Consider the following 16,334-nt stretch of genomic DNA (forward strand, 5'->3'; position numbering starts at 1 on the left):
GTCCATGAAATTGTGGACTTGGGGCAAACGTGTGCTCGCTGTTCGGTGTACTATATACGCTCCATCTATGCCTGGCTGGTTGAAGGCAAGGGATGTGGTTGCGTTGGTTGGCTAGATGTTGGTGCTGGCCAGTTGATGGTTTGAGGTACTGTTGTTGGCGGTCAGATCTCGCGGGGGGAAGCCGATGGGCCAGAGGCAGGCTGTACGTACCCCAGCACGACTCCAAAAAAGGGCTCTTCCTCGCACTCCTGGCACGACTGCGGACGTGCATATTATGTACGACGTCTTGCACCACAAAATGGAAACATCCGCTAATGCATCATCAATCATGCGACAAGGGGAAAGTTAAGCGCCGGCAGCAGTGCATCACAACCAATGCACCTTTCCTGGCGAATCAACGCAGGCATTGTTGAATTTTGCCCGCGAACCAAGAATAGATCCTCGGCACAGACCTCGACGACCTCGCTGCCCAATCCCGTCTCCTAGGTGCCCCTGCAGATGGCTCTACTGTACCGAGTACTAACCCCCCTTGCGGAGGTACTTTCACGCCTTTGTCCACCCCGTCTTTCCAAGCTCGCCACCACGCTGTCGAGCAAATGTTCATGCTATCGGAGTCGGAGATAGCGAGGCTGGGCATCTGACGAAGGTTTACTGAGCCCTTGCTCGCCCTATGCAGGAACGCTAGCACGGGCATCTTTTAGCGTTGTCACGCACTCGAGCAAGGCGTAGCTATCCCTGAACTTTGCAACCCAAGACCGGTGTGTCTGCTCTTCCGCGTGTTTGACCCCAACAGAAACGGGGTTCGGTTCGTCCTCCTGAGACAAATTCGCTTGCTGGACGAGTACGGCAAGCAGCCGTTGGCGTCGGCTGGTAAACAACGAGACACACGTCTCTCAGGATACTAGTACAGCTAATTACTTTCCGCTGCAATTGAACGTATGACGAACGGCTCTCAACATTGGAAGACTGGGCAGTTGCATCCTAGCCTCCTACGAGTCACGACGCGACAGGTTACACCATTGCAGGGGCAGCCTGTGCGGCCTCCTCTCGAAAACTGACCACAACCCCTCCCTCGACCATTCTGCAAGTCGCCAAGGCTGCCCACCACGGACAGCCAGTCCAACATCAAGCGGGAGGGGGCTCCCGCTTTTCAATGCAGGCTCGATAGTTAATCTATCCACCGGCAGCACTCCCACACCAGGGTGCTGATAGGCTGCAGCGTCTACGGTAGCCTCTGCTTGATCTGGCTGTCGGACCGGAAGCAATCCTGTTTAACCTGCCACGCTCCCACCTCCCGCTCCGGCCTGGTAGCCCGCACCACCTTGCGCCACAGCCGCGCTTGGGAGGACGACGGCGATAGAGAAAAGCTTCGGCCGGTTCACCCGCCACAATCACCGAGATTTCAAGCGAGCGTCGCTTTGGTGGCGGGTACGACCTGACGGACGACTGCGCAAAGATATAGCCCCGACCGTGAATGGATCGGTGAACGTGTCGGCGCGGTCTGTCTCCGGTGTCGCCTTGAGACGACCTGGTGTATCAGAAGCTTCTCGCTGTCCGTTAGGGGTTTCCAGGACAGCAAGCTACGCGTCGGAGACGGGACTCGTGCCCCGAAGCCCCAGCCTCCAAAAGCCTGGCCCGCCATGATGAGTTCTTCGCGAGATCCCACCGCCCGTCTGCGCGCCGGGTTAAACCCCCTGCTAACGGCGTCGCTGGGGGCCTACCATAACCACAACGCCGCCAACACGCCAGTGTCGGCCTTGTCTGTGAGCTCCCACGGCGCCTTCTCATCCGGTCAGACTCCGCTGAGCGCCATCCAGCCGTATAATCCGCAGGAATGGATTTCTCCGCCAATGCCCGGTCCTGCTCCGGATCGGATGCCACATTTGCAACCGCAGCATGTACAGCAGTATGTACAAGCTGCTCAGCCTTTTCAGGACCCTCAAAGTAAGTTCACCTCCACGGTGCCGACGTCGTTTGACTGACAGGAGCAAAGCGCCACCGCTCCCGCCACCACCCTACTCCCCTCCGCGCAGCCGGCCGATGAGCATGGCCTTCGACCAGGCGCAAGTGGCCAACGTATCCGTTGCCAGGGCCCCTCCTCCCCCGGTTCAGCGGGCAGTCACGGAATCACCAGTCGCCAACCCATCGTTCCCCCCACCGCCCGGAACCAGAGGCGCTTCACGTGAGAGGAGGTTCGGGCTCCCGTCATTCGGGAGGAGGCGGGAAACGGAACAAACAAGTCCTCCGGCAGAGCAAGCTCCGCACTCGAGGTCTTTTAGTATGCTAACGCGGGCGACCCCCAGCCACCCGGCGCCCCTGACGCTCCAGATACCGCCCGGGGTCGAGTCGGATGCCACTCAGAGCTTGGCTCCGGGTGCAAGACGAGCAGCGTCGACTCCGGCCGTGTCCACGCCAACGTCAGCGCGGTCGCGCTCCTCGTCCCAGGTCCGATGGGACGCTCACATGCCCGTACCGCCGCCCCCGCCCGGGCCTGCACCATCGGCATCGAGGTCTCAAAGCGCCCAACGGGTTACGTTGGGAAGCGATCCGGTTGTCTCACCACCGACCCGTAGACCTCCCCCCAGCGGAGTAGCCGCGCTGGGACCGGTTCCACTTACGCCGGCAAATTGGAGGGAAGGCGACAACATGCCGGGCCCCACCCCGCCGCAGACCGAGTCGCCCAATACTGCAGCTGTACAAGGGGCAGAGACCTCCAGTGTTGGAAACTCTACCGCCGGCTCTCAGGCCGAATCCGTCCTATCTGGGAGTCCGTCGACGGGTTTGACTAGGAGCCCTGCTGTGCGAGGAGAGAAGACACTGCTGGAGAGAAGGAGCGAGAGCCGGACGAGGACGGGAACACGGGACCCAATCGATGCGGCAGCGAGACCGCAACCTCTGTCTGACATAGTGATCCCAGGGCCATCAGGATTACAGCGACGCTTGACCATCAGTCGCGGGACGCCCCGGACAGGGAGAACGAGCGAGACTCCCAGGACTGCCGAGTCGCATGAAAGCGGGCCAGAATCACGAACTCCACGTGCCGATGGTTCGATGCAGGGTCTGTCGGGCCAAGTGACGCCAACAATGTTATCGCCCAACGCAGCCGGAAAGCAACCCGAAGTCCGTCCCGCCTTCGCGCCGAAGGCCTTGCCCACCCCTCCAACGGGGAGCCGATCGTCCTCATCGCAGCGAGGGCTAGGCCCGGACACCCCGGCACACCCGCTGACGAAACAAACGGCCATTACCCAGACTACGGAGCAATTTGCCCGGGGTACCATCGAGCGCTTTACGACATTCGCCCAAAGAGAGGCAGCCGCAGTCAACGATGCAGAACGGGTTAGGTTGTTTGCCGAGTTCTTCGTCAGCGAGTCGAGGATACGGCGGGAACGGTACGGGGCAGCCATCGGCGCCATGGGTTCTGAGATACTCGACCTGACCCGTGACTTGTTCCGACCGATGGTTGCGAGACGGGAATCGACCAACTCAGCCACCAGCGGGACCGTGGAACTAACACCGGAGTCGTCCGAGCCCCGATCGCACCGCGGGTCTATCGGATCTGTGCTGGGAGCCGGAACACCGACATCCGGCCAGCATGCACCGCCATCTCCGGGGTCGCCGGCCAACCAAAACTGGCAGACGTCCAATTACATGCCGTCCCTGTCGCCGATCCTGAGCATGAGCGTCAGCGATGCAGTCGACGAGGAGGATTCTCGAGGACGGCCGGCAAGCCGCTGGTGGGAAGCCGATTCGACGGGAGCCCCGGGCCCGAGGATAGAGAGGTCAAAGAGGGAGTCCAAGTACATGGGTGTCCCAAAGGAAGGTCTCGAGGCGCTACAGTGGGTCGACGAACCGAGCTCATCACCCGCTCCCGGATCGAGCAAGCGCACGTCATATCCCCCGGAGAAGACGGGATGGCATGACCAGGACCCCGCGAGTACGCCTCAGGCTTTCTCCCGCAGCTCGCTGTCATCTTCGTCCGCACCAGCCACGCCAAACCCGGACCACCTGGACGTCTCGCGGCTCGTGACGCTGCCACCGCCGTATCCGCGCCACCATCCTGCGGTAAACAACAGCCATCCCGAACTGGCTCAGACCCGCAGCGCCGTGCGCGTGATCAGCGACATGACCGAGATAGATGAAATCAAGGAGCGATTCAAAGAGAGCAGTACCAAGCTCCGTACCGAAGCAGCCGAGGCCGCCAGGAAGCGGCGGCAAGCCCTCCGGCAGCACCTGCAGGCGCAGATCTCGTCCGGCGCCATGAGCTATGCCGACGCAGCCGCCATCGAAGCGGACGCCAAGGCCGACGAGCACACCGCCCTGAAAGACCTCGAGAAGAAAGACTTTGACACTTTCCAGACCGACGTCGTCATGCCCGTCAACGAGATCCTCCAAACCCGCATCACGAAAGCCACCGACCTCTTCTCCTCCCTCCGCAGTCGCCTCTTCGACGAAACACACGAGTCCAACCCCAATCTGCCACAAGAAGAAGGCGACGAGCAGCCCGAGCTCCTCGAGAAACTCACCCTCCTCAAGTGGATCTTCGAGGCGCGCGAAGCCCTGCACCGATGTCTCTACGACCTCCTCTCGGACCGCAACGACCGCTACCGCGACATGGTCCTGGTCCCCTACCGCCTTGCAGGGCAGGACGACAAGGTGCGCTCGGCCGAAGCCTTCTTCGTCGAAGACGCCGCCAAACGCGCACTAGCCTTCTCCGAGGAAGTGCTGCACCGCACGCAGGAGTTCCGCGACGTGGTCGAGGAAACCGTCGTCCGCGGGGTCGAGGTGCAGCTCAACGCCTTCTGGGACATCGCCCCGCCCCTGAAACGCCTGCTCGACAAGATCCCCGCCGACCATCTCGAGGGCTTCCACATCCAGATCCCCGCCGCTGAGTTCGCCGAGAACCCGAGCTACCACGACCACCCCTTGCAATACCTCTTTAGCTTACTGCTACACGCCGAGAAGAGCACGTACCAGTTCATCGAGAGCCAGACGAACCTGCTGTGTCTGCTGCACGAGGTGAAGGAGGCCTGTGTGGCGGCCAAGGCAAGGGTGATGGAGAACGACGGGCGCGATGCGGCGCGCGTCGAGGAGATGAAGGCGGAAGAGGCCCGACGGCTGACGGACGACCTGAAGGAGAAGGTGAGAGTCGTGCAGGACCAGTGGAACAGCGCGCTCGGCGAGACGGTGGGCAGCGTCAAGGAGCGGGTTGGCGGCTGGTTGTTAGAGACGGGCGGGTGGGATGAGAGTTTTGAGGAGGGCGGTGTGGGCGGTGTGTGAAGGGGGTGAAGAAGGTTCGGGTTTTGGAATTTGTCCGTGCGGTGTAGTTGTTTTACATCCTTTTCTGAGGACGAAGAGGGAACGATGTGTTGCTTTGGCTTCGCCTGTGCGGATGGGAGCAGAAATTGCTGTGTCAGGCTCGATATCCTTGATGCGGATGCTTGTCTATTGATAGATACCCTTTCATCATCCCCTGTTTTGGAGCTCATTGATAACGGTAGGATGGATCATGAAGCATATGATTGGGAAGGGTTTGTTTTGTTACTGGGAGGCTTGTTTTGAGGGAGTCAGGGACTCGATTCTTCGATTTTGAGTTTGTTTACCTAACATGGAGGGGGTAAAATGCTGTTCCAAAAGCCCAATCTCTCTGGATACCTGGGTACCTCAGGCCACTGAAAGGAGAGCATAACCGAGCAGGGGAGGTAATGGATGCTGGATATCAACATATCATCATTCTTCTCCGGTCCGGATCGAGTACATCAATAGCAGATAGGAGGAAGAAGTGGAGAGCACGCCATTGCATGTACGGTGACAGCTCATTCCCTTCTCGGTCTCCCTCTTCGCCTGGGGGCCGGTGTCAGCTGCTCCCTGCGTCACTAGCCAGGCGGCTCCTCGTGGATAACACATACCATGATAGTCAACCCATGGAAGAACTTAACCCCAATGGTGCTAGACCTTCGCCAAAACGCCGCCGTCCAGCCAACCCAGAGTCCCATTATTCATTACCCAAGCCTTCCAGACTAGTGCGTAGTACGTATGTCGTTTCCATCTCCTCCCTCGACCCCTTTAGTTAGTTCGTCCCCTACTCCCCTTCCCCTTTAACGCCGTACTCTTCAGGAAGATCCATCCCCACCCTCCGCGCCGTCAGCCGGACCCGCTCCTCCTCGTCCAAGCCCATGCCCGGGTTGTAGCGCTCGAGGAGGGTCGCATAGGTGCGTTGCGCGCGCAGGTAGGCGAGGTACTGTTCTGCTTGGGCGACTAGGAGATCTCCGCTGCTGTTGCTGCTTTCGCTGCTGGGTTGGGAGGACTCGAAATTGTCGCGCAGGCGCTGGTGCAGGGGCGCGCGGGGCGAGGAGAGGATCGGTCGTGGTGGGAGCTCGCGTAGGAAGGAGCGGTATAGTGAAAGGAGGGTTGAGCGCGTTGTTTGCGGAGTTGCCATCTTGATGGTGAGAGACACTTGGCCGGTCTTCAAAATCTGTTTTCAGGTGGTTGGACCGAAGGCGCGTCGTTGGCTGTGGAGGGTTTCTCGGGACTCAGATGCAGCGACATCAAAAACTGCGATGATTATAGTTCAGTTGAAGCTGTCCCCTAACCCTTATCTCGCGGGGCATCGCCCTCCCGCGTCCCGGCAGGCAAGATTGGCCTTTGGAATTATCTGCGATAAGATTATCGCGATCCTCAGCAGCTCTCTCAACCAACACCAGCAAAGGCGCCTTCCGAGGTCCGCATGCGCAGCCTTTGACGCCATGGCAAGCTTAAGGACACCATCACCAAGAAGCTTACTATATGTCTGCACGAGACATCCGCCAGCGCCCGGACCGTTACTCGCACAGCCCTTCTCAACCTCGGCCCCCACATTCCGCAACCCACCGGTCATTTCCAAACGGAACAGAGTCAAAGCAGAGGCCAAAGCAGAGGCCAAAGCTGCGGCCCACAGAGGCCCTGGCACAAAAGAAGGCAGCAACAAGGAAGATATCAACCGCCGCCAGGGCTTCTACTCCTACATTCCGCCGCCATCCAACGACCCATCTCCCCGCGCGATCCGCACCCCAGCCCCAGACAGCGTCTCCCTCGTTGCCGCACAGAACATCTTCGTCGCACACCCCCGACGCTTCCTCTACTCGGCGTCGCGCTTCCTCGAAATCCCGCCCAACACCCACACGCCCGAGGTCTGCCTCCTCGGCCGCTCCAACGTCGGCAAGTCGACGCTGATCAACGCGCTGGCCGGGCTCGAGGCCGCGGCGGCGGCGCGGGCCCACGGTCGCGGCGCACGTCTGCGCGGCCTGGCGCTCACGAGCAAGACCGCGGGGAGCACCACCACGATCAATGCGTATGGCTTTGGGCTGCCGTCGACACAGCAGCGGCGCGATGCGCTGGAGCGTGCTGCCGAGCATGCGCAGGGGTTGAAGGAGGGTGGCTTGTCGAGGTCAGAGAGGAGAGGGTTGCCTAGGGAACAGCCGCCGCAGCATAGGCTCATAATGGTGGATATGCCTGGGTATGGGCTGGGGTCGGAGGTTTCATGGGGGGTGGAGATCAGGAAGTATCTGGCGAGGAGGGAGATGCTGAGGGGGGCGGTGCTGCTGATTGATGCCGTGTCGGGGGTCAAGGACTCGGATCGGATGGTGTTGGGTATGTTGAGGGATGCAGAGGTGAAGACATCCGTCGTATTGACCAAGACGGATAAGTTGGGAAGGGATCGCGCTAAGGTGGAGCAGCTGTGCTTGAGCGTGTGGGAGGAGCTGAGGAAGGCGGAGCAGGAGAGCCTGACGTGGCTTGAGGGCGCCCAGAACGGGTGGCAGAATGAGATCTATGTGACGTCGGCGGGGAATCCGGACAATGACGGTTCCGGTGTCGGGGTAGTCGGGGCGAGGTGGGCAATCTGCCAGATGGCTGGGCTCGTGAAGGACGACAGGGTGCTGCAGCCCGCGCCGCCCTCGCCTGCAACCCAGAAGATTGTGTCGTTTGACCAGATCCAGTGGGCGTATTCGTCGAGCGAGCCGAAGGCGGCGGACAGCCAAGGGGAACCGGGCAGCGCAGGGCGCCAAAGTCTGTTCTGATATGTGTAAGAAGACCTGTAATTAAAGATGAAATAATACCTTGTACATCATGGTGGACAAATCAGTGGTCCGGAGTGTAGTTATTGTGTTGCTCTATTACGCCTCGTAGTGTGTGCTGGCGATATTCCCTTGAAACCGTCTATTTCTAACGAGCCGTAGCCTCTACTTCCCTTACGCCAGGTAGATTTTCCTCGCTCTCCTCCTCTTCTTCCGCCGCAACCTGGCCTCCGGCACCGGCACATGCGGGTCCCGGAACATGAAGCCCGGGACAAAGACATCTAACAAGTTATCCCATAACCCCAAGTCATACAGATTTTCCACGTCCTTCAACCTCCACACCGCCTCCCACTCCCCGACGCCGGGCAGATCCGTCCCTGGGTCCGGCGGTCTCCCGTTTTCCGTCCTCACCAACACCTGCTCCGCCTCCACAGGCCATCTCGTCCACGCCGGCTCGACCCTGATATCCTTCACCCTCCCGCTGTCCAGTCGCCTCTTGAACGCAATGCCATCGTCCATATCCATCTGCCAGTCCGACCACTTCATCGATTCATTAGTCGTTGTGCCGCAGTAGATCAGCCACAGATGATACCCCAACAGCCCCCACACCAACGGGCTCGTCATCAGCGCGAGCAGCGTCACGGCGCCAAAGGCCACGCCCCCGCCCGCTTGCATCCCCCAGCTCCATACGATGAGCCACTGGGTGAAAGACATGTCTCCACCGCGATTGTCGTGCGAGAGCCAGGGGTAGTACGACCAGCCGGGGAAGCGCAGGCGCATCTTGGCCGTCATGAGCCGCACGCCCAGCACGCCGCCGTACAGCGTCAGGACCGCCGTCGAGAGCAGCAGGAGGACGAACCAGTGATGGTTGCCCGCGCCGACGCAGTTGTTGATGAAGATGCAGTGGTGGTCCTGGCGCGCGATGCAGCGCTTGCACACGCGGCAGTGCTTGGACCGCGCCGGCTTCAGGAGGCCGCACGTCGAGCAGGCCGCGCCCGGGTGGAAGAGCGTGAAGTCGTACGGGTAGCGCGCCATCTCGGTGATGTGGTTGGCAGGCGTGACGTACCCTGGATCAGAGAAGGCAGAGAGGTAGAGGAAGAGGTAGGGAAGGAGGATGGCGACGGTGGCGGTGGCTTTCACCAGCGGGCTGAACTGCGGCCAGGCGGCGGGCAGGTAAAGCGTCTCGCCGCCGATGAGTAGGGCGAGGAAGAAGACCTAAGGTGTTTGTTATTAGCATGTACTCGAGGTTGGACGGTAAGGGCAGCGTCGTACCAATATGGTGGGATGCCGGTCATATAGAAGGTAGTTGCCGAAGCGCGAGCAGGACGTGAGAATCTTGCCTCCGCTGAGCCGCTGGTCGAGGCCCGCGGCCCCGTTGGGTATGAGAACCCATATTAGCTTGTAGAGCCATGCAACTGGCGTGTGTCTGGACGGCGTCAGAACATGGTTCTCTGTTATTGACCCTTGCGGTTGAGGGTCCGGAGTCTGGACGCGTCGTACCTCAATGCGGGCAGGCGGCCAAAGAAGGTCACAAAGATCATGAAACTTATGCCCAACACGACGAGGGCGATGGTGGCAATTGTGCCCATATTGAGCGGTTGTCGTAATATAAATCTGGCAGCAGAGGCATCCTACATCCAGCTGCACTGACGTGACAGATGCGCTGCTGGATGTTTACTCAGTACCTCAGGGGTGGTGCAGGTCGTTCGTGATGGCCAATCGGCACAATCGGAAGCCGGACACAATGATTGGAACAAGTAATGCGCAGGAAGGACGACGGAATAGTAATGACTTATACAACTGGCTTGCTCTAAGGCTAATATTGGAACCTAAATCGGTAGGGGTGATACTTTAGACTTATGACATGTGGCGAATGTGGTCTTAACGCCTTGAGCGGATAGGCCGGACTGGCCGAGTTGGTTCAGGTTGCGGCGTAACGTATTTCATATGTAAATACCAGAGGTAACATTTGAGCCTCGATGTAGTTGAAATTACCGAATACCTACATTCACCGTTATTACCGGAACTTCCGCATGACAGAGCCGTAAATTATGTAATCCCCGTGATAGCGTGACAGATTTTGCCCCACCATGCCACGCGAAGACGCGGTCAGGTTGCAACTCCCGCTTTGGCTTTCATTCCCATCTGCCTCGATTCACAGCATGCACACCCTGTGATTTGATTTGATGATCCTTGGAACTGCCTTGTTATTGGGTTTCTCAGACTACCACACGCGCAAACATCCGGACGACTTTGAGCAATCGCACGTATAGACACGCCATAGATGCGTGCTTTTGAACAAGCCGGAAGTGGCAGTCAGATCAGTCTCGCAGTACCTGTGCGATCTCACCCCTGACGGCCATCTAACACAGACAGAAGAGACTTTGGTTCCCAGCACCAAAATTCACTTGTTTATTTACCGCTCCATCTCCAACACACACATACCGAGAGTCACGTTGTATCTTCAGGGTTAGGGTGCAATTTACATCTTTCAACTTCTACTTCGCCATAATGCCACCATGCCAACTACTGTCGTGTACGAAGGAGTGAATGGCAAGTACGAGGGCACACTCTTCAACGGGGTCAAGTTCTGGGTTTCACATAGGGTTCCCGCTCGGAGCTCTGTCGTTGACAAAATCAAGGCATGCTGTCCCTCTTTCTCGGGTCCAGCTCCTCCCACATCCACCGCCATGGATCTAACGTCTTCCAGGATAATGGCGGCAAGATCGTGCTGCTGGAGAAGCACGCCGACGTGCTGATTGCGGATCATGCCAAGAAGACACTTGCCCCTGCGGGATCTGTGTCGTGGAAGTACGTTGAGGATTCGGTGGCCAAGGGCGAGCTGGCCAACATCGATGATTACCGAATACACGACGTGGAAGGGAAAAGGCCGGCCAAAGGCACGAAGGTCCCTTTTAGCGAAGAGGATGATCGGATACTTGTGACCTGGGTGCGCCAGAAAGAGAAGGCTGGCGATTACCTGGCCGGCAATAAGATTTACCAAGAGCTTGAGAAACTGGTCAGGAGTTCCTACAAGCTACTTGAACTGTGCGCCGTTGCTAACCCTTCCCAGTATCCTCACCATACATGGCACTCATGGCGGGATAGATGGGTCAAAAGGTTGGCCTTCGTCCGTGAGGAGGCCTTGCCTACCCAACTACCAGAGCTGCCCCTTTCCCGCTCGCCGCCATTTTCCGCGGAGAAAGGCGAACCAGTTAACCTCGAACATAGCAAGACACCTAATGCCGAGGTCACAACGCCGCCCAACGGCATTCGAGCCAAATTCACCAAGGAGGACGAGCAGATTCTCATTACTTGGGTGCGCCAGAAGCAGAGAGTGGGCGAGAAGCTCTCGGGCAACAAGATCTACAAAGAACTGGAGCAACTGGTAGGTGGGCACTAGCGCCTAGGGCATGCGCAACCGCTGACTTCCCTCAGCATCCGCAGCATGGCTGGCAGTCCTGGCGTGATAAATGGGTTAAACAGATGGCCTTCCTCCCTGAAGAGGGCTTGCCGGCACCCCCGCCAGACGTGCAGCGGCTTCCCACCGTTACGCCAGCCAGCACGTCTAGAACTACGCCTTCCGTCATCACAGCTGCCGCTGGCGCTGGCGCTGGCCCGTCGACTAGGCCAGCCAGCACGGCGACTCCGCCAGGCAAATCGACCACACAACCATACCGGGACCCCGGCGCTGCTGGTAACCCCCAAACACCGCCGATAAAACCAATATCACGCAGCAAAGTTGTTTCCGAGCCGCACAGTAGCCCAAAGTCAAGTGGCCCAAGACCCAGCAGGCTGCAGGAGCTGGCACGCAGACGGAAGCTGGTCCAGGCCGCGAGGACAGTCCAACGTGTTTGGAGAGGCTATGCAGTGCGGCGGGATATCCGGCAAGCAAGCGAATACATCAGGGCATTTCAGGCGATAGCTCAAGGCTACGTCACACGTCGTGTACTCGAAGGGGAGGAAACAACATGCTTCGATACGACCGAGCCGGTAGTCGTCGAAGACAACCCTCCCACACCTGTGCCTGACCGGGATCCCGAACCGCTTCGTCCTCCTGATGTTCCGTCTCCTAATCCTCGGCCGCCAGTGCAGACAAAATTCCCTACCCAAAAAGAGGATTTCTGGCGCTACTTCAACGCGTTCAACGAGGTTACCGGTGCCGCGCCTGCTCCCTGGGTGCAGATTGGTAGGCGCACCGTGGATTTATGGGACCTCTGGAGGGGCGCTACTGCGCAGCCACATCATGGATCCCGTGACTGGCAAGAAATCTGTGAAGAACTCGGTATTGACTGGGTAGCACAGCCGGATGCGCCGGTGCAGGTGAAAGGTGCTTTTGAGCAGTATCTGTTGGAATTTGAGAATGCGGTAGGAGAGTTTGAGCAATTGTCCTGGGAGGATACAGAAGACGGTACGACGAGTCAAAATGGCGGAACGGGTGAACAGGCAACCGAGGGGGACCAGGACGGCCAGGAAATGAATGTGGACACTGAGGAGGAGCCGGTTCAGGAGTCGGGGAACAGGCAGAGGGATCAAAGAACAGACGAAGAAGGGGGCGTTAAAGAAACTGTTTCACAGCTCTCAGACGACATTCCGTCCTCCGTCCCAGTATTTGGTCTGAAGAGATCTTTCGGGTTATCCGCTAGCTCATTCCTCAGCTCAGCCAGCAAAAGGCTGCGATACGACCCGAGCAGTGAGATCCCCTGCACACCCGAAGCTCGATCTGGACGGGCTGGGCAGGGGCCGGCAGGAGCCAGAGCGGCTGTTACCGTTCAGGAGACTCCGACCAGGCGAGGTCGTCCACGGCCGCCCGCTGAATCGGGGGGTCACAGCTTACCATCCCCGTCTGGACTGGACGGAGCAAACGACGATGAAGAGCTTCTAACCCCGTCCCACCAGCTGCTATCGGAAGATGATGCAGGCCCTCCTGCTAAGGGCATCTCCCGAGACGATCGGGGGATCGCGTGGACGAAACAACCACTTCTACCGTCCGTCGAGAGTGAAGACAAATCCACCGACTCGAGCGATGCCTTCGAATCCATTCTTCCGACGAGAGCTCAACCGCCCAAAGAAAATCCCCGCCGCCGAACCTTACCGCGCTCCTGGTCCACCTCCAAGGGCAAGGCACCCGCCGGCCCCAGCTCCGCCCCGGCCGCGTCACCGCCTCCAAGACCACCGATCTCAAGCAGGCAAATAGTACCCCTTTCATCCCACTCCGGCGCACCAACCACAATCTTCGTCTTCGATTCCCCCGAAAGGCGCCACACCCTCGCCGTAGCTGCACCCCCAAAGCCGCCAACGGCAATGACAGAGATACGCTCTTCCTCCCACGCCGGGGCTACAGCAGCAGCCACAATCCCTTTCTCCGCTCCGCCGGGAATGCGTACGGTTATCGACCCGCTTCCGACGATACGCCACTTCATCTCAAAGGGCTACCCCCCGCAGGACGTCGCGCTCGCCGCCAAACTCACGACGGCCCACAAGAGCAAGATGCGCGCCGTCCTCGACAGCGTGGCGCAGGGCCACGGCATCCCGTGGAGCATGGCGGGCGTCTGGACGGCGGAGGAGGACGACTTGCTCCGGGGCATCGGACAGTGGGTCGACCGGATGGGCCTGGTGGTGCCTAGGAAGGAGGACAGGGCTTGTTTTGGTAATGATGACGGCCGGAGGGCCGTGTTTTGGCGGCTTGCGGGGAAGCATGGCGGGTTTGCCGTGCTGGAGAGGTGGCCGTACTTGAGGGCTTGGGATCAGTCTTGATACATTGATGGTTTAAGATGATGGGGGGCACTGGTAAGGATGAGTAAGAGTAAAGGAGCAGGTTGTGTAGTATCTTTAGGAAGTTGGAACCAAGGGGGTCGTCGGTAAAGTCGGGCTGGGTTATGGGAAAGAGGCTGTGTTGAATACTCGGTATGGTGAGGTGATCGAATCTGTTAGGGGAGGTCGGAGCAAGGAGTTGACTAGGTACTAATAGTCCCAAAGGGGAAAATGTCAGCATGTTCCAATCACGCGCACCCAGCGGTGTCAGGCAAGATAGGTTGAGCTAACAAACGACGCAGTCGTCGATGGCAGAACGAATATCGTGGGGGGACTTTCTGACACAACTCTCAGGGGTAGAAGATCGCAGGGTTTTATGGGACTTCAGCTACAATCGTTCTATCATCAACAAAAAGCTGAGAGGCTATCGTGATGACACAACAACTGAAGTCTACTGATTTCAAGTGCGGAGAAGGCCAAGGCGGCATGTCACTAACAGGAGAGTAGGAATGCTGTTTGATGATACAGTCGAGACCTCAAATTTGCCATCTGCTTCGCTATCCACGCGGTGTAACACTTGGAACATCATTTGTAATTTCACTCAGACGGCAGCCTTGCCACCTACCTAACTTAGCGTTCACAACAATGATAGATGTGAGCGTAATTTACAGCAGGCTAGGTGTAGACTGAGCCTACTCGCACATCATATGATATTGTTTTAGTCAAGTTCAACTTCTTCAATCCAAACATCTTAGTTCCTAAAACCCCCTCCCCTCCTCACCTCCCCCTTTTGAACTCAGCCAACCCATACATCTCCTTAATCCGATCCGCAATCTTCTCCCCACTCGCATACGTCGTCGCCGTCGGCGCCGAGGTAAGCACCATGGGGCCAATAGCTCGTATCGACAACGCTCAACCCGCCGACCTCGTACACGCTCATCTCCCAATCCACCACACCGCCCGACTCCCGCTTCATCATCGTCGCCGTACAACAATAACTATGCGCACTACTACTCGGCTCCACCACCCTTCTCAGAGTACGCTTCAATTCAACGCCTCCGCATCTGCATCCGTGACATCTTCCCCGAAGGGACATCATGCCCCTCCCTCGGCCCGAGAAGTTAGAACAGCCATGCTCGGGGCTGCGCCATCACCGCCCCTGTGCTCTTGCACACCGCGGCGAGCATCATTCAGCTCCATGTCGACCGGGTCGGGCCAGCGTGTGCGGAAGTCGATCGATCAGCGGGGTGTGCTAGCGGGTTGTCGGTGCTGTTGATTGGCGACGACGACGCCCCCGGCTGAGGAGCGGGCGGAGGAAAGTAGTAGATGTGTGCTTCGGCGTCGGTGTGTTCCACGATAGCAATGTGAACGTACGTCCCCGTCGTCGGGCGGCGGCGAGAATGGATTTCCAGTGCCGGGGGTGGGGAGGGGGGTGGTGACTTCGCGCAGGGAGGGGAGGGCGAGGTTGGTTGCTCAGCCCGCGGGTGATTACGTAGGGGCCGGTCTTCTCTTCGTCGTAGAGTCTTTGTGCTTCGGCGGCGTATGTGGGGTCGGACAGGGACCCGAGGTTGGGTGAGGTGTTGTCGGTGACGTTGTAAGGGATGAGGAGGCTGGGCTGGTCGGCCACCGCGTCGATGTTCAGCTTGTCGAGGAGCGCCTTGGGCCCGACGCCGGGAAGCTGCAGGATTTGGGGCGTGTGCAGCGCGCCGGCTGCGTACGTATGATCTACGGGTCTAACACGATCGAGTACGCTGGCTCGCCGCCGTCGCCGCGAGGGTGAGCTGAGAAGTATGGCGGCTTGTTGCCAAGTCCTTTGGCGAAGACGGGAAGAGACGATAGAAGATCTCTTTGATGCGGCGAGGAACCGGGGGGCTTTGGAACCTTAGCTATGCCGGCCGGACATGTAAAACCACGTCCGCCGTCCTCAGCAGATTAGTCAGCTTGCTGCTTTGGCGACGGAGGGGACCAAGGAGCCGAGGAGGGCGCGTCTGAGGTAGGTACCCTCAGGGCCTCAGGGGCAGCGGCGCGGGGCTGCTGACTCGCCAACCGCGCGTCGACCATGTCAGAACGATAATGCCTCAAGGAGGACAAGGTGAAGATCTCCGACGAGCGAGCGAAGCTTGCATTCCGTGAAAGCGTTGATTGATATTGTTTCTTGGATACATGCTTTGTCGATTGGGAGGCGGATTGATAATATCGGCGTTTGTGATGCTATCATATCGAGGCGGGGGCGAAGGCCATTATATGTATTCGGTTGCGACGGTCGAGAGCAAGGGATTTAGGGGATAGATGGTGCTTGGGTTAGGGCTACCAACAAGAAGGACAAAGCAGACGGCATTTCCTCTCCCTTAGCGATGATTCCCTAAACGGGTGTCAATATAGATGCCTTACTTTTGTCTGTGTAAGATCGTGCTCATTCTGGTACTTAGTGCCTTAGAGAGGCTGTGCTTATTAGGGGCCGCCAACCCCTTTGCTCTGGTCGAGGCCCTGACAGGCTGCAGATTCAACTAGCCTCTTCGCTATGGACGC

At 58.6% G+C, this 16,334-nt stretch overlaps 6 protein-coding genes across 6 annotated transcripts; 3 read left to right on the forward strand and 3 right to left on the reverse strand.

Annotated features, from left to right (window-relative positions):
* The first annotated feature begins 1,499 nt into the window (after positions 1-1,499).
* Positions 1,500-5,490, forward strand: B0T15DRAFT_280499 (uncharacterized protein). The gene is made up of 2 exons (XM_062863571.1): positions 1,500-1,944; positions 1,994-5,490. Exons 1-2 carry the CDS (start codon positions 1,641-1,643, stop codon positions 5,275-5,277), a joined length of 3,588 nt encoding a protein of 1,195 aa, XP_062719380.1. The 5' UTR covers positions 1,500-1,640; the 3' UTR covers positions 5,278-5,490.
* Positions 5,491-5,645: 155 nt separating this feature from the next.
* Positions 5,646-6,620, reverse strand: B0T15DRAFT_280485 (uncharacterized protein). Its single transcript, XM_062863570.1, has 2 exons — positions 5,907-6,620; positions 5,646-5,841 (listed from the first exon to the last, which is right to left on the reverse strand). Exon 1 carries the CDS (start codon positions 6,434-6,436, stop codon positions 6,080-6,082), a length of 357 nt encoding a protein of 118 aa, XP_062719381.1. The 5' UTR covers positions 6,437-6,620; the 3' UTR covers positions 5,646-5,841; positions 5,907-6,079.
* A 56-nt stretch (positions 6,621-6,676) lies between these two features.
* Positions 6,677-8,125, forward strand: B0T15DRAFT_540737 (P-loop containing nucleoside triphosphate hydrolase protein). The gene has a single exon (XM_062869802.1). The coding sequence runs from the start codon at positions 6,744-6,746 to the stop codon at positions 8,052-8,054; it is 1,311 nt and encodes a 436-aa protein (XP_062719382.1). The 5' UTR covers positions 6,677-6,743; the 3' UTR covers positions 8,055-8,125.
* B0T15DRAFT_439265 (DHHC palmitoyltransferase-domain-containing protein) lies at positions 8,110-9,977 on the reverse strand. The gene is made up of 3 exons (XM_062865886.1): positions 9,552-9,977; positions 9,324-9,477; positions 8,110-9,266 (listed from the first exon to the last, which is right to left on the reverse strand). Exons 1-3 carry the CDS (start codon positions 9,638-9,640, stop codon positions 8,226-8,228), a joined length of 1,284 nt encoding a protein of 427 aa, XP_062719383.1. The 5' UTR covers positions 9,641-9,977; the 3' UTR covers positions 8,110-8,225.
* Positions 9,978-10,570: 593 nt separating this feature from the next.
* Positions 10,571-13,808, forward strand: B0T15DRAFT_513758 (uncharacterized protein; the record flags this gene model as incomplete). The annotated part of the gene is made up of 4 exons (XM_062868064.1): positions 10,571-10,645; positions 10,762-11,099; positions 11,160-11,439; positions 11,490-13,808. The coding sequence occupies 4 exons, from the start codon at positions 10,571-10,573 to the stop codon at positions 13,806-13,808; spliced, it is 3,012 nt and encodes a 1,003-aa protein (XP_062719384.1).
* Positions 13,809-14,470: 662 nt separating this feature from the next.
* On the reverse strand, positions 14,471-16,190 carry B0T15DRAFT_576914 (uncharacterized protein; the record flags this gene model as incomplete). The annotated part of the gene is made up of 4 exons (XM_062871045.1): positions 15,807-16,190; positions 15,298-15,483; positions 14,659-14,775; positions 14,471-14,497 (listed from the first exon to the last, which is right to left on the reverse strand). Exons 1-4 carry the CDS (start codon positions 15,864-15,866, stop codon positions 14,471-14,473), a joined length of 390 nt encoding a protein of 129 aa, XP_062719385.1. The 5' UTR covers positions 15,867-16,190.
* Between the last annotated feature and the right edge of the window lie 144 nt (positions 16,191-16,334).

The sequence above is a fragment of the Chaetomium strumarium genome, assembly GCF_033439665.1.
Source record: "Chaetomium strumarium strain CBS 333.67 chromosome Unknown B0T15scaffold_6, whole genome shotgun sequence".
Classification (NCBI taxonomy): Eukaryota; Fungi; Ascomycota; class Sordariomycetes; order Sordariales; family Chaetomiaceae; genus Chaetomium; species Chaetomium strumarium.

Excerpts from the sequence above, each read along its gene's own strand:
- B0T15DRAFT_540737 (XM_062869802.1), top strand. The coding sequence starts at position 6,744 with ATGGCAAGCTTAAGGACACCATCACCAAGAAGCTTACTATATGTCTGC.
- B0T15DRAFT_280499 (XM_062863571.1), top strand. The coding sequence starts at position 1,641 with ATGATGAGTTCTTCGCGAGATCCCACCGCCCGTCTGCGCGCCGGGTTA. Across the intron at positions 1,945-1,993 it reads GCCTTTTCAGGACCCTCAAA|CGCCACCGCTCCCGCCACCA; the intron begins GTAAGTTCACCT and ends ACAGGAGCAAAG.
- B0T15DRAFT_439265 (XM_062865886.1), bottom strand. The coding sequence starts at position 9,640 with ATGGGCACAATTGCCACCATCGCCCTCGTCGTGTTGGGCATAAGTTTC. Across the intron at positions 9,478-9,551 it reads GGCCGCCTGCCCGCATTGAG|ACACACGCCAGTTGCATGGC; the intron begins GTACGACGCGTC and ends GACGCCGTCCAG. Across the intron at positions 9,267-9,323 it reads ACCGGCATCCCACCATATTG|GTCTTCTTCCTCGCCCTACT; the intron begins GTACGACGCTGC and ends CAAACACCTTAG.
- B0T15DRAFT_280485 (XM_062863570.1), bottom strand. The coding sequence starts at position 6,436 with ATGGCAACTCCGCAAACAACGCGCTCAACCCTCCTTTCACTATACCGC.